Source organism: Heterodontus francisci, chromosome 41 (assembly GCF_036365525.1).
Source record: "Heterodontus francisci isolate sHetFra1 chromosome 41, sHetFra1.hap1, whole genome shotgun sequence".
Taxonomy (NCBI): Eukaryota; Metazoa; Chordata; class Chondrichthyes; order Heterodontiformes; family Heterodontidae; genus Heterodontus; species Heterodontus francisci.
Window position 1 is genome coordinate 30,796,297 of NC_090411.1, and position 17,092 is coordinate 30,813,388.

The following is a 17,092-nucleotide window of genomic DNA, read 5'->3' on the forward strand; positions in this document are numbered from 1 at the left end:
GTAACTGAACCATATGGACTTGGTGTGATGCCTGATTTCTGGCCTGTACTGAATTAGCTGATCTTGGCCAAGGTGGCAGTAGAGGGTTAAGGAAAATCCCAAAGCCTTTTATTCATATATAAGGAGAAAGAGGATAACTAGAGAAAGGATTGGCCCACTAAAGGACAAAGGAGGAATGTTATGCTTGGACTCAGAGAAAATGGGTGAGATTCTAAACGAGTACTTTGCATCGGTATTCACCGAGGAGAGGGACATGACGGATGTTGAGGTTAGGAACAGATGTTTGATTACTCTAGGTCAAGTCGGCATAAGGAGGGAGGAAGTGTTGGGTATTCTAAAGGGCATTAAGGTGGACAAGTCCCCAGGTCCGGATGGGATCTATCCCAGGTTACTGAGGGAAGCGAGAGAGGAAATAGCTGGGGCCTTAACAGATATCTTTGCAGCATCCTTAAACACGGGTGAGGTCCCGGAGGACTGGAGAATTGCTAATGTTGTCCCCTTGTTTAAGAAGGGTAGCAGGGATAATCCAGGTAATTATAGACCGGTGAGCCTGACGTCAGTGGTAGGGAAGCTGCTGGAGAAGATACTGAGGGATAGGATCTATTCCCATTTGGAAGAAAATGGGCTCATCAGTGATAGGCAACATGGTTTTGTGCAGGGAAGGTCATGTCTTACCAACTTAATAGAATTCTTTGAGGAAGTGACAAAGTTGATTGATGAGGGAAGGGCTGTCGATGTCATATACATGGACTTCAGTAAGGCGTTTGATCAGGTTCCCCATGGCAGGCTGATGGAGAAAGTGAAGGCGCTTGGGGTCCAAGGTGTACTAGCTAGATGGATAAAGAACTGGCTGGGCAACAGGAGACAGAGAGTAGCAGTGGAAGGGAGTTTCTCAAAATGGAGACGTGTGACCAGTGGTGTTCCACAGGGATCCGTGCTGGGACCACTGTTGTTTGTGATATACATTAATGATTTGGAGGAAAGTATAGGTGGACTGATTAGCAAGTTTGCAGACGACACTAAGATTGGTGGAGTAGCAGATAGTGAAGGGGACTGTCAGAGAATACAGCAGAATATAGATAGATTGGAGAGTTGGGCAGAGAAATGGCAGATGGAGTTCAATCAGGGCAAATGCGAGGTGATGCATTTTGGAAGATCCAATTCAAGAGTGAACTATACAGTAAATGGAAAAGTCCTGGGGAAAATTGATGTCCAGAGAGATTTGGGTGTTCAGGTCCACTGTTCCCTGAAGGTGGCAACGCAGGTAAATAGAGTGGTCAAGAAGGCATACGGCATGCTTTCCTTCATCGGACGGGGCATTGAGTACAAGAGTTGGCAGGTCATGTTACAGTTGTATAGGACTTTGGTTCGGCCACATTTGGAATACTGCGTACAGTTCTGGTCGCCACATTATCAAAAGGATGTGGATGCTTTGGAGAGGGTGCAGAGGAGGTTCACCAGGATGTTGCCTGGTATGGAGGGCGCTAGCTATGAAGAGAGGTTGAGCAGATTAGGATTATTTTCATTAGAAAGACGGAGGTTGAGGGGGGACCTGATTGAGGTGTACAAAATCATGAGAGGTATAGATAGGGTGGATAGCAAGAGGCTTTTTCCCAGAGTGGGGGTTTCAATTACTAGAGGACACGAGTTCAAAGTGAAAGGGGAAAAGTTTAGGGGGGGATATGCGTGGAAAGTTCTTTACGCAGAGGGTGGTGGGCACGTGGAACGCATTGCCAGCGGAGGTGGTAGATGCGGGCACGATGGAGTCTTTTAAGATGTATCTAGACAGATACATGAATGGGCAGGAAGAAAAGAGATACAGAACCTTAGAAAATAGGCGACATGTTTAGAGAGAGGATCTGGATCGGCGCAGGCTTGGAGGGCCGAAGGGCCTGTTCCTGTGCTGTAATTATCTTTGTTCTTTGTTCTTTGTAATTCGCCTCAATGGTCCTGGGCCAGGGTGAGGAAAACTGACGCCTGATCTCTATTCAATGACTTGCTGTAAAGTGTGCATGTGTGGACAACGGGTGAGGAAAGGGTCGAGTTTGGCTGCAATACCTCCCCAGTTGAAAACCTTGTCAGCAATTACTGTGTTAGCTCAGAGACAAAGACTGGAAAGTGCTGGAGGCCAACAGAGCTACCAAAGGACATAATATCAGCAGTTGTTCAATTCTGTGATGCGAGTCACTTACACATTCAAATACCAAAAGTAGGTGTTACTCTTTTCACTCTTTTGTGCATTTTTGTCCATCCCTAGTATTCCTGACAACTGAGTAGCTTGCGAAGCCACTTCAAAGTGCATCAAGAATCAAACACATAGGGCTGAATTTTAACTCTTAGATCTGCTCGTGGGAGGCCAACAGCTTGTTGGGAACCCAGAAATTTCAGCAATGCGTTTATCAGTGGTTTATTAAACCAGACACTGCATTACCATCTGACTTCCAGGTTTCTTGACTAATTAGAGTGAGCGGGCATGATAATGACCCATATTAATCTCTTTCAGCTCCACTAGTTAAAGGAAGGCTGCAAGGATCAGACTTGAAGTATTGGAGTGTATTGATAGAGCCAGAACCTGAACAGATGGAGGCTCAAAGTGGCAAGGCAGCACCAGGCTTCAGCGATGCATCCCTGGAGATAACGCTATAGGTTGTAAGGGGTACAGGAATATTCTGTTTTCTGCAACGAAGAGTATGAAGGCAGCCATCAAAAATAAGCCTGCATAGCTACTAGTGGCAGAGGAGGTCAACAGCAGGAATGTGGCGCCTCACTACTGGATACAGTGCCGCAAGAGGTTTAATGGCCTGTTCAGGGCAGGAAAGATTACCAGCATGGCACATTCAATAATAAGCCCCTTCATTATGCTTTCCCAAGCCTTCTCCAGCACATCACTTCTCATACCAGCACACCTCTGAGGTGCAACCAGCCTTCACTGTTGAGGTATCTCTTCACATCCCCATTTGACCAGCCACCACTAACAATCACCTTCATCTTATTGCAAAGTCATACCCATCTCTCAGTGATCCTACACAAATGTTGTCCTTCCATCTTCGCTCAGGTGCCAAAACTCAGGATGTTGACCAAAAGCACCTGAGCAGTCAGAGCAAGGAGATCAGCAGCCTGCCTCCAGCTCTGCTGAAGCTACAGGAATAGCACCAGGTGGAAGTAGTTGAAAAAGGAAGAGAAAGGATTTGTACTTGCACAAAGGTATTCACTTGTGTATTTAACACAGCGTTATACTGTCATATTCTTGTTCCATGTTTATGAACCATAAAATTTATTTCACCGCTCCATTATCCCATCTTTCCCATTTATGCCTGCCATTTGCCCAGTGGCCTTCTGCCTTGTGAAGAATGGTAAGCCAAGAGTTAAAGTCAAGCAATGAGTGAGAGCGATGAATTGTTGATTGTGGGACTGCTTTGTGCTGGGGGTAAGCCATAGGTTCAGAATTGGTGTGCCAAATGGCTGCACTGCCTCACATTAACTGAAGTGTGCCTGAATCACACCATCCCGGGCATCTCTGGCAGCTGTGTGTGTGGCTGCAGGCACCCTCACCAGATCAGGCTCCTCCTCCTCCTGTTGCTCCTCCTTATCTAAAGATGCAGAGTGCTCATTACCTTCCTTCTACTGGAGCTCCAGTCCTCGCTGTGGAATGTTGTGCAAGACGCAGCAGTATACTACCATTCTGGGAACCCTGGCTGGTGCATAAAAAAGTGTGTCCCAGATCTGTTCAGGCACTTGAATCGCATCTTCAACATCTCGATTGCTTGCTCAGTTACAATTCTTGTGCTCATGTGGCTTCTGTTGTACCTTTCCTGGATGTCAGTGTTTAGGCTCCTCCCAGGAGTCATCGGCCATGTCTTTAGAGGCTAGCCATTGTCTCCAAGGAGCCAACTGCTGACTCTGCTTTGAAGTGTGAATATTTCTGGAGGAGTTGACTGATGCAGGATGAACACATCAATGAAAGCTCACTGAGAATCTTAAACAGACCTGCATGATGCTCTTTTAGTGGTTACAGACCAGCTGAACATTGATGGAGTGAAATTCCATTTGAAATCACTCCTGGGTGATCTGGGGCAGCTTGATTGCCACATGGGTGCAGTCTATGACTTCCTAGACCTCTGGGAATCTGGCCACAGCAGAAAATGCAAGTATCTACTCATTCTGACTGGCCTCATTAGTAGTGACGTGCACATAAGTGCTGGCCCCTGGTAAAGCTGGCATCCGTCACCTGTGACATTCACTTGTGAGCAATGGATTGCGAGATTCGACAAATATCACCTGCAGGTTGCTGGAAGGAGCAAAGAAATTCAGGGCTGTGGTGACCTTGACCATCACTGGCAGCGTGTGCCAACCTGGTCCACTTGGAAAGAGGTCTCCTTCCAGGAGGCTGAAAATGTCAGCAACCACCTGATGGGAAAGTCTGTGCCTCCTGAGGTACTGGTGCTCAATCATGTTCAGGAAGCTTATCCTCTGTCTGCATGCCCTGTGTTGGTGGTATCATCTCCTGTGAGCTGGAGCTCCATGCTCATCCCCTTAGTCCTGTGGAGCATCAGGTGGCTGAGGCTGCTGCATCTCTTGCTGGTGCTGCTCCTGTTCCTCTTGTGCCTCATCTGAGGTCCACAGTAGAGCTGCTTGTGCAGCTCCCATGCTGATCTGAAGGCTCGCAGCTGGGAAGTGCAGATCAAAACCAAAAACATCCAAGGTAGTAGAAATGACCTCCAGTGTATTGGAAATCACCTCCAAAGCAGTGAAAGCATGTTCCCAGAACAAGTCCTGTGAAAAAGCCTATCACTTAGGCAAAGAAGCAGGTGTCAGACCTCAGAATTTAAAGCATTCTTTGCTTGTCAATTGCTAAGCCTGCAGTCAAATCCTGCTGTCCTGTCACCATGTTTTCCCTGGCAAGTTCCAGGAAGACTGAAAAATCTGTGCACACACTGTTAAATTCAGAATCCCAGGTTAAAAGATCAGCTAATGATCATTTTACATATTTAAATAGCAGACCCGCCTATCTCATGGGGGTTTCCCGGTGCTGCAGAATGTGCTCAGGTTAAAGGCAAAAATTGGCAGCTTCCCGACATGACAGCACAGAAACCCATCCACCCTGATGAGTTAAAATTCCTCGCATAGTGTGGGACTGGAATCATCTGTAGGCCACAATAAGTTGGGGGAGGAAAAATTCTCTTCTTTGAAGGACATTAGGATAATCCGGTAGCTTTCATTGTCATTTATCTTACTGATTCAAGCCCACAAAGTAGCAGGAGTAATGATATTCAATTCCACAACTTTTATGATGGGACTTGAACTCATATCCTCTCATTTGCTAGTCTAGTACCATAACCACTATGGCCACAGTGCCCCTTGGACAAGATAGCTGCAGATGACTTGACAGCTCTGCACTTTAGCTCATTGCTGTCAGGCCTGTGAGAGCGGCCAGGATAACTAACCTTCTGAATTCCTTTCTCTCCAGGCTGGGAGAGCTTCAGTTCAATATGATCTGGCCAAGACCAAGAATTCTGTGTGTGTGTGGATCCTGACACCTGCTGGAGTCTGGCCCCTGGTGAATCGAAGAACTCCAATTACAGCTGGGATTAAGAAAGTTTTCTTTTTACTCACAACGTGAATGTAACTGGGTAAACAGGCATAAGACAAATGTGAAGAAATGGCAGGTGCAAAGGGAATATAATTGGGATTAATTCCACCCTAACTGTTAGTTCACACTATGAGATAGTCTAAACACATCAGTCCTGTTATGCAAAGTGAATTGAGACACAAACCTGCCCACTCTGGAAGTCGTAATCCAGGGAATATTGCAGTTTTCCAAGCTTCTCCTCTTCTTTCTTTTCATCCCCAAGTAAACTGGGATCCAGATCTTCCACATCCGGCTGTACCTTAAATCCCAAAGTAGAAAGACAATTAAAATTCATGCATTGTCATGGGTGGCACAGTGGTTAGCACCGCAGCCTCACAGCTCTAGCGACCCGGGTTCGATTTTGGGTACTGCCTGTGCAGAGTTTGCAATTTCTCCCTGTGCCTGTGTGGGTTTCCGCCGGGTGCTCCAGTTTCCTCCTGCAGCCAAAGACTTGCAGGTTGATAGGTAAATTGGCCATTATAAATTGCCCCTAGTATAGTTAGGTGGTAGGGGAATATAGAGACAGGTGGGGATGTGGTAGGAATGTAGGATTAGTATAAATGGGTGGTTGATGGTCGGCACAGACTCGGTGGGCTGAAGGGCCTGTTTCAGTGCTGTATCTCTAAATAAATAGTCACAGGAGCTGAACATACCATCCCTTCATTATCACAACCTCTCACTCGCCACTTTTAATTGGGAAGCTTAGATAAAGGACCAATCCCCGCAGGCAAGATTTTCCAACCAGTAAAATGAATGCACAATGGAATTTCCAATCTGGTCTTGCCAGTGACACTCAAATCCCACGAATGAATTAAAAAAATCTGAGCCTTTGGATAGGCAAGACTCCCGTCTGGCAGTGTGGACCCATAGGATCAGCCTTATAGAGAAGGGCACCACGAAGACGAAAAGTAAAAAGAAGCAAATCAGGATTTAGTGACACTAAGATCAGATTTTAAATGCCTGTAGATTGGAGAATGAAGGAAAGCTGAGGAATTGAACAGATCCTAACAAAAAATGAGTTTGAGTAGGGGACAGTTCAATGACTTCAATATCATGAGGAATAACACTCCTTTTATCACCAAACCTTACAGTTGCATCATGTATTCCATCTACCCTGTGCAAGTCCATTTTCTGTCTACCTATGCGCATGCATGTTTTTAACCAATATTCTTCCCCTTACACTTCAAAAGTCTGCCCACAAGGGGACAGATCTTGACGCTGTGCAATAATGTTAAATGAGAATCAATACAGATAAGAGTGCATTTTACATCACTCCCTATGTCAGGTGAGTTGTAAAACTGACTCGCCATCACCCATTTTAAACTACCGCTTAAAGATACCCCAACCAGTCTCAGCCATGTTTCCACTCACCAGCATTCATTAATTAACTGGTAGAAATGTGGAACTGGCCAGCTGTCTGTGAAAACACGGCGCACTGCTAAATAAACATTATGATATACTTTGTGTTACTTTAAAGATATTATATCAATTTTTGTAATTCCTGGATCAATGGGGTGATACCTAACGCAATAAAGTAAAACAGCAACAAAACGTTCAGTAATGCCAAAAGGACACAGGTTCAGGATTGTGAAGGTCAAAATGAATACAGATGCCAGGAAGTATTTCTTTACAGAGGGTGATCAACAGTTGAGAGAGTTTCCAGGAAGTGTGGTGGAGATCAGAATACTGGACTCATTTAAGAAACAGATGCTGTAACGGGGAAGACAACAGGATTGCATACTGAGGGGATGGGATCAAAGAACATGAAAGAGTCTTCTTCCTTCAATCCTATCTTATGATCTTGGGGTAAACATGTACCTGATCCGAGCAGATAATTCCAGGGCCAGAGTGTAGAATTTCAATGCAGCATTCCCCTGTGCAATCAAAATTCTTGGCAAATCAGTTAATGCAGAATCCAGGGTATAGGTTACATCTCCATACAGGGTTTTCTGACTTGCAAAGCAGGCAGGTCATTTATACACTATATATAAATTGAACCAGGACAAAAAGTTGCAGATATCACTTTCACACCAGTGTCCCCTGATCACAGCAGCATATTCCTGGGTTTGTGATCTGTGCTTCAGAGGCTGTTCAATAAAGTGCCAGCTGTGAGGCAGTTGGAATTCTGATGTGGGGAAGAGGTGGCAGTTTACAGTAGAAAAGTGCTTGATAAGGAAAAATGTTTGTGTGACAGTGAGGAAAAATAGTGCAGCAGTAGTGTGTCCAATATGGAGGATTGTGCAGAGGTGGTGTGTTCTAGTTCAAAGACTGGTCTGCATTATGTTAGCCAATCCCAGTAGGACTGTCAGTGGGAGAGCTATGGTTGCGTTCTGTATTCCTGAGCTGGAGAGATGAAAAAGAAAGACTGTTCATCACCTTCTATTACACCTCCTGCACATCGATACCAATCTAATGGCCCCCATGGTCAAACTACCTGCCAACACTCACAAATAAAGATGGCCCACTTGGATGAGATACCAGATAGTCATTGCTTGGTGTGGAACAGTACTGGAGCTCTAGTTCATACTTTCAGGCTATCAAGGGTAAGGGGAATTGGAGGAAAAATTAAGACCAGAAAACAAGTTTAAGTTACAGTAGCACCCTCCTTTTAACCAATCTGACAGGAGAAGTAATGTCCAAAATGAAGGAAGGTAGTTTGCTCTTGGGGGAAATGGGATGGAGGCAGTGGGGTGGGAATGGTGGGATTGGCCCAGTACATATGACCATCCAAAATTGATTCTCTCAATTCCTTTGTTTGTTCAAACAGCTCTAGTAATTTGATCGTTTCCTTGAACTACAATATATTGCAGTGAAGTTTGAGATAATATAGTTTTGTATCCAAATGGTTAATAGTGTATGGGCCACAGTGAATCAACATTCCCAATACATTATGATGACTCCCAGGCAGGTCTGAGGAACTCTCACTGTCAATTATCTGTGATGGATCACCAAATGTTTTGAAACGCTCTCTGATGAGGCAGTGTGCTATCAAAAATGATAGCAAGTTTGGAAAATTATACTCAGATGTTCATCTCAGATCGCTGATAACATTTATCTCTGCTGACATTCATGCTATGACTCACCCACAAGCTCAATTCCAATTTCTTTCCTGCAAGGAACAGAACCCTGTATATTTCTTAATCTGCACCGACAATGGGTATTCCTCAGTGTAATCGAACTACACATGAAGTCTTTGTTATTTAGACTTTGGCATTTATTTTGCCAAACCTTATAAAACACTGCTTAGGCCTCAGCTGGAATATTGTAGCCAACTCAAAGCAACACATTTCAGGAAGGATATCAAGGCCTTAGAGAGGATGCAGAAGAGATTTACTAGAATGGTACCAAGGATGCAGGAACTTCAGTTATGTGTAGAGACCAGAGAAACTGGGGTTGCTCTACATAGAACAAGAGAAGGTTAAGAGGAGACTTGATAGAGATGTTTAAAATCAGGAAGAGTAAATAAGGAGAAACTGTTTCCAGTGGCAGAAGGGTCGATAACCAGAGGACACAGATTTAAGGTGATTGGCAAAGGAACCTGAGGCGACATGAGGAAGATTTTTTTTACGTGAGAGGTTATGATTTGGAATGCACTGCCTGATAGAACAGTGGAAACAGATTCAATAATAACTTTCAAAAGAGAATTGGATAAATACTTGAAGGGAAAAATTTACAAGGAGATGAGGAAAGATCAAATTATATTGCTCTACCAATGATCTGGCTCAGGTATGATGGACCAAATGGCCTCCTTCTGTGTTGTATCATTCTATGATTCTGTGATCTTGTTTACTTTGTTGTCTCAGCCCAATCTTTCCAATAGACTATGTATGATTTAAAGAGAAGCAGAAAATGCTGAACATACATAGGTGGTCTGTATCTCAAGGGGAAAAGGGCAGTTGACATTTTGGGTTAAGACCTTTTGTTGGCTTCTGATATACTAATCTGTCTTTTCTCTTCACAGCTACTGGCGGATCTGCTGTGTATTTTCAGAATTTATATTTCAGATTTAAAACATTTACAAATCAAATTTTCTTTTTTCTTTACATGCGTAATTTTTATTTTAGTGTCATGGAATCTCTGCTTTTTACTTAATTTTCTGAGGCAATTAAGATAATAAACTCATGAGATTCAGAAACAATTAAATTTCTAATCTTCCAACACAGCACGACAGCCTGTGTTCTTCACTTACCTTGTCAATGTATCTCTTTCCCAGATCCTTCACTTCCTTCATGTTGATTTGAGCTTTGCCCTTGTCTTTCCCTTTCTTTTGTTTCTTCTTCTTGGAGCAGCATTTCTTACAGACACAGAAGCAGCAGCACAGAAGGAGCAGGCAAACGACAATTATAATGGCCGCCAAAGCCCAAGGTGGAACTGCACAAGGAGGAGCACAAATGCAAACGAAGAAATCAAAGTCATTTGCAAGCAATGCAATTGCACATAGATCTTTATTAGGGACATGGAACAATGGCAAGTAAATAGAGTTAAGATACAGATCTTTGAAAGAGCTATCAAATTGTCAAATTGGTCCCATGTTCCCCCTCCACCTCCACCACCCTCCCCCCACCGTTCTTTCCTCATAGCTATTCAATTATTTCCCCTTTAAGAACATATTCATTTCCCTTTTGAAAGTTATTATTGAATCTGCTTCCACCACCCTTTCAGGCAGTGAATTCCAGATCATAACAACTCACTGTGTAAAAAACACTTCTCCTGATCTCCCCCTCTGGCAGATAAATAGAAGCTATTTCTGCTGGTTGAAGAGTCTAGGACTGGGGGCATAGTCTAAAAATTAGAGCTAGGCCTTTCAAGAGTGAAATTTGGCAAGACTTGTACATGCAAAGAGTGGTAGAAGTTTGGAACTCTCTTCCATAAACAGCAATTGACGGTAGATCAATTGTTAATTTTAAATCTGAGATTGATAGACTTTTGTTAACCAAATGTTTTAATGGATATGGTGCAAAGTCAGGTATCGGGAGTTAGGTCACAAATCAGCCATGATCTTACTAACTGGCAGAACAGGCTCGATGGGCTGAATGGCCTATTCCTGTTCCCCTGGTATCTACAGTGTTTTTCCATCTAATCTATGGCAATGCAAAAGTCTAAGAACTTAGCCTGCCTAAGAATTTGTCATAAATCAGAAACTTTAATTTCTTGCCTTCCATTTTCTGCCAATTTGATCCCAACCCCTCTTCCTCTTCTGAAGGCATTGGCTTCTCAATGGCTTACATTTTCACAGGCATCAAGGGCCCTCAACTACAGAGAACCAAACCTAGGACGTTCCTGGTCTTTCTGGTTTAGTTACTCACTGCCTTAGCTTGATCCGTTATCAGAAGAACCAAGTAACTTGCCTTTGACCAGTCGTGGACACAAATTTATCCTAACCTCCCAGAGCACCAGGAGATTGTAACTAGAGTGATAAATTCAATTTAGATGATCATCAATTCACCTGTTAAAGTGCATTTGAAATGCAGTGTATATGTTGGTAAACCTATAAAACTAATGCAGTTGTAAAGAATAACCCTGTCCTGTAGTGGCGAGATTAAAAAAAATGAAGATATATATCATTGCCAGACTTTTATGGCACAGAAGGAGACCATCAAATCAATTCCACTACTTTGCTGGAGCAATCAAAATAAATTCCATGTCCCTGCTTTTTCCCCATAGTCATGTAATTTCCTCTGTTTCAAATATTTATCCACTAAATAAATGCAATGGTCTCTGCCTCAACTACTCCCTATGGCAAAGCATCCATGTTTTTACAATTGTTGGTCTGATGAACTTTCTCATAACCTCTCTCCACAATCTCTTAATGACAGTTCTAAACTGACCCCTCTTCACTGATACCTCAAGCAGAGGAGTCAGATCAATACTTGTCACAAAACATGTTTTGAGTACCTGAAGAACGTTAATTCCACATCTGTATGTGAGTCTTCACCTGTATTTACTATGATTTAACATGCGTGGATTAGAATTCAAGTTGGCATCATGCAAAGTGACACTAATATCATGTTTACATTGGAGAACCACCTAGCAAAGTGGCTCTACAATACTGCCTCAGGGTCCTGGTGCTGTGAATGGCGGCTTGTTTATCTTCTGAAGCTGATCCTACAGCAGCTGGAATGCCCAGTTGTTTGCAACTGTGTGCCTGGTCACTGTACCTTCCCCAATAACTGAGGACAATGTGTAGAGGCTAGTAAGTGCGAAATCAGACAGGTAGGGCGGCCTGTCTACCAGCTTGGGTTGCGATCTCTGGTTGGATATTACCCCGGAGGTTTCATCACACGATATCTCGCCTTCAACGACCCACTGCCACGCCTCCGTCACTGACCACCTGATCGGTCTATTCTTGTGGCCCACAGCCAATTGAAGAGTGAAGAGATTTTTTTGTTACCCAACTGAATGATGGCTGACTCTAAAGTCAAACAGCCTTTTTTGATCATCTCCAATATTTTTATAAGTAATAAGCTAAAGTCTTCAAAGAAAATGAAAAGATGATAACTTTTTCAACACCCTTATGATTTTTTTCTGGGACATCCTAACAGATGAATCATCCTGCAGATGAATCCTGGAGACTCCAGGACAATCCTGGAGCATTGGCAACCCTACCATCAACTGTTATAATCAATTGCCTGACAGTGGTACCATTTCTGCTGATTTTGGGGGCCACACAGCCACACAAGCCATCTCCTTGGTGTAACTTTCACCCTCCATGGCCCCTTGCTTACATTCCCTTGATACAACAGACAGTGGGGCTGTGTGATATATCCTGGAATACCCAGCAAACCTGCACCCAGAGTTCATCATTAGCTACACAGAATGATAGGCAGTACTTTGTCAACACAGACACTAACCAACATTGTTTTTGTGTATTATATGCATACCATAACTTTTCTTGCAAACTGAGTGCAGGGTGAATAACTGAAGGCTATCCATTAATTTTTCACCTTAATGCCAAAGTAGATGGAAAGTGTCTCTCTAAGTTAATCTTTTTTTTAAAAAACCCTTATACCAAATATGAGTTGGGTAACTCTTAATGCCCCTCAAGGCATCTGGAGTTGGGCAACAAATACAACATTGTGAGTGTCACCCACGTCCAAGAACAAAACAAAAAGGTTCCCACTTTTCTGCCCATCATCATACAAGATAGGAAATAGGAGCAGGTGTAGACCATACAGCCCTTCGAACCTGCTCTGTCATTCAATACAATCATGACTGATCTTCTGCCTCAACTCCACTTTCCCGCCTGCTCTCCATTTCCTGAAAGACCAAAATTCTATCTCAGCCTTTAATATATTCAATGATGGAGCAACTACAACCCTCTGGGGATACAATTTCAAAGATTCACAGTACTCAGTACAGCACTCCAGGTTGGGATCAGCAAAGCCCTATACAATTGTGGCAAGACATTCTTATTTATGTACTCCAATCCCCTTGCAATAAAGACCAACAAGCCATTTGCCCACCTAATTGCTTCCTGTACCTGCATGCCAACTTTCTGTGTGCCTTTTATAAATACATCCAAGTCTCTCAGTATATTCAACATTTAGAAGCTTCACACCTTTTGAAAAATGTTCTGCTTTTCTATTCTTACTGCCAAAGTGAATAACCTCACACTTCACCACACTATACTCCATCTGCCACCTTGTTGCCCATTCACTTAACCTGTTTACATCTCTTTGCAGCCAATCTGGTTCACTCCACGGGATATCAAGAAACGGCTAAAGGCACTGTATACTGCAAAGACTATGGGCCCTGACAACATTCCGGCAATAGTACTGAAGACTTGCTCTTCAGAACTAGCCGTGCCCCTAGACAAGCTGTTCCAGGACAGCTACAACACTGGCATCTACCCGGCAATATGGAAAATTGCCCAAGTATGTCCTGTATACAAAAAGCAGGACAAATCCAACCCACCCAATTACCGCCCTATCAATCTACTCTCGATCATCAGCAAAGTGATGGAAGGGGGTCGTTGACAGTGCTATCAAGCGGCAATTGCTCAGCAATAACCTGCTCACTGATGCTCAGTTTGGGTTCTGCCAGGGCCACTCAGCTCTTGAATTCATTACAGCCTTTGTCCAAACATGGACAAAAGAACTGAACTCTAGAGGAGAGGTGTGAGTGACTGCCCTTGACATCAATGCAGCATTGGACCGAGTATAGCATCAAGGAGCCCTAGCAAAACTGGAGTCAATGGGAATCAGAGGGAAAACTCTCCGCTGGCAGGAGTCATACCTGGCACAAAGGAAGATGGTTGTAGTTGATGGAAGTCAATCATCTCAGCTCCAGAACCTCACTGCAGGAATTCCTCAGGGTAGTGTCCTAGGCCCAACATCTTCAGCTGCTTCATTAATAACCTTCCCTCCATCATAAGAAGTGGGATGTTTGCTGATGATTGCACAATGTTCAGCACCATTCGCAACTCTTCAGATAATGTGTTCAGATGCAGAAAGACCTAGATAATATCCAGGCTTTGGCTGATAAGGGCAAGTAACATTCACGCCACACAAGGACCATCTCAAACCAGAGATGCCTGTCCACCACCTACAGAGCACGTCAGGAGCATGATGGAATACTCTCCACTTGCCTGGATGGGTGCAGCTCCAACAACACTCAAGAAGCTCAACACCATCCAGGACAAAGCACCCCATCCACAAACTTCAAAATTCACTTCCTTCACCACCGAGGCACAGTGGCAGCAGTGTGTACCATCTACAAGATGCACTGCAGCAACTCACCAAGACACCTTTGACAGCCCCTTCCAAACCTGTGACCTCTACCAGCTAGAAGGACAAGGGCAGCAGATGCACGGGAACATCACCACCTGCAAGCTCCCCTCCAAGCCACACACCATCCTGACTTGGAACTATATTGCCGTTCCTTCACTGTCGCTGGGTCAAAATCCTGGAACTCCCTTCCTAGCAGCACTGTGGGTGTCCCTCACCCCAAGGACTGCAGCGATTCAAGAAGGCAGCTCACCACCACCTTCTCAAGGGCAATTAGGTATGGGCAATAAATGCTGGCCTAGCTAGCAATGCCCACATCCCATGAACGAAAAGAAAACCCTCTTTGTGTACTCCTCAGCTTACATTCCCACCTAGCTTTGTACTGTCAGCAAAATTTGTCAAACATGATTGCCCTTTCATAAAACCATATTGACTTTGTCTGATCATACTATGATTTTCTAAGTGCACTGTTAAAACTTCCTTAATAATAGATTCCCTATTTTCCTGATGACTGATATCAGGCTAACTAGACTGTAGTTCCCTGTTTTCTCTTTCCCTCCTTTCTTGAATAGCAGTATTACATTTTCTAACCTCCAATTAACTAGAAACATTCGATAATCTAGGGAATTTTGGAAAACCATAACCAGGGCATCCACTGGGCGAGATTTCAATTCCAGGACCGGGACCCCGACGTTGCGTTCATTTCCAGGTTGTGACCCCGCACTGCTTCGACAATGCACACACGTTGCTATTTAAATTGAAAATTAACTTAATTTGCCCAGAGTTGCAATCGCCATCCAATTAGCGGTGGCGGGTGCAGGAAGGGAGGCGGGACACAGGAAGCAGCGCGGCAGTTGAGCAGAGGGCAGTGGGTAGGGAGGGTTTCTGTGCCAGGGTCCCCCACCCCCTCCACCCAGTTTCTTTGATGCCTCACTTGAGGTGCTGCTGCAGGAGGTGACATCATGGAGAAATATCCTATTCCTTGCCAGCATCACGAGAAAGCTGACAAGGCAAACCAAAAAGATATGACTAGAGGCACCTCATGAGGTCAACAGCAGAGGAGTGGTGAGGAGAAACTGGATTCAATGCAGGAAACATTTTAATGACCTGCTTAGGTCTGGAAGGTGAGACCCAGATGGCACGCCTCCTGGCCAGCAGACATCAGAATGCAAAAGTAGGACCATCCTGAGGGCATATAGCATTCTCCTGCCCATAGGAGAGATGTGTGCACAGCAGCATGAATGACCCTTTAGCATAGTTCATAACACTAGTGCTATTGGACAGTAGGCTACAGTGAAGACTGCAACATTTTATGTGAATGAAAAGCTGCAAGTGGTGAGGGAGACAGGCATTGTCCTATTAGCATCTTTCTTCACCTTGCAGGCCAAAAGGAGAACAACCCCAGGGAGATCAGGAGGGCACATTTGGATGGTGTAGTGCCTCAGCTCATGTCATTGATGCATTTTGAGGAGCTGGCCTTTAAACTGGCCAGAGTGGCAAGCCTGGGGATGTTGGAGATGGAGAAACGAGAGTCCAACCTAGACATGGTGAAAAGATCTCAACTTCTCCATGCTTAAAGGATGCATGGCAATGCTCCCTGCGCAATGCATAAGCTGTCATCTCATTATTTTAAGCAGCAGAAGCATCTGTTGATTGTGCTGATTACTCATGACCACTTTCTCTTATTCCCCTCACAAGGTCACCTGCAGAGGGGGAGGCGCTGGTGGAGGGTGCACAAGAGAGACGTAACAGTACAGGCTCTGATGCTTCTTCCTCTTCAAGGTTCACAGCTCTCTAGAGGGCCATGTTGTGGACAGCGCAGCAGACCACCACAATGCGTGACACCCTTGAGGGAGTGTATTGTAGGGTACCACTGACTGATCAAAGCCCCTGAACCTCATCTTCATGAGGCCATTGGCCAGCTCAATGATGACACTTATGCTCAGGTGGCATAGGTTGTAGTGTCTCTCAGCCTCCATGACAGGGTTATGAACCAATATCATCAGCCATATCTTCAAGGGATAAGCCTTGTCCGCTAACAGCCATCTGATGGCTCCATGAAGAAGTGCGGCACCTGCGATTGCTGGAGGATAGAAGCGTCATGGCAGTTTCCAAGATAGCGTGCACACAGCGGCTTAAACCACTTGCTGTGGTTGCATGCCAGCTGAAAGTATAAGGAGTGGAATCCCTTCCTATTGAGGAATCTCCCTGGCTGTTCAGTTGGTGCCTTGCTGGCCATATGGGTGCAATCAACGATCCCCCTGCATCTGAGGGAATCCAGCAAAGGAGGCAAATCCCACTGCTCTTTGAGCTTGAGTGCTACTATCTCCTGCTCTCTCAAACAGAGCACCTGCTACCTCTGTGATGCAATGATGGCTGCTGCCTGCGAGATGCCACCAATGTCTGCTGCCGCTCCTTGGAAGGAACTGGTTGCAAAAAGTGCAAGGCCATCATGCCTTTTACAGCCATGGGAAAGCCATATTGACAGTTCCTGCGAACCCTCGAATAACCCTCAACAAGGGCACGCAAGTCAGCATGCATCTGGCTGGACAGGCACAGCCTTCTGCAGTACTGATGCTCTGACATGTCCAGGTAGCATCTCCTTTGGTGGTAGACCCTATGCTGAGGGTATCGCCTTCATTGCCTTCCTGCCTCTCATTCCTCACCCCTGCACCCCTGTTGCTCAGGGATCTGCCTCTGCTCCTGCAGGTGCTGCTCCTCATTGCTAGTCGAATCT

The 17,092-nt window shown here is 44.7% G+C and overlaps 1 protein-coding gene across 1 annotated transcript in view; it reads right to left on the minus strand.

Moving 5' to 3' along the window:
- The window catches only part of LOC137353669 (synaptotagmin-1-like), a 65,060-nt gene that overhangs the window by 18,763 nt on the left and 29,205 nt on the right, over positions 1-17,092 (minus strand). The window contains exons 4-5 of the mRNA XM_068020029.1: positions 9,819-10,000; positions 5,775-5,888 (exon numbers count right to left, since the gene is read on the minus strand). Of these exons, the coding sequence (XP_067876130.1) occupies positions 5,775-5,888; positions 9,819-10,000 (296 nt within the window). The remainder of the gene's footprint in view (positions 1-5,774; positions 5,889-9,818; positions 10,001-17,092) is intronic.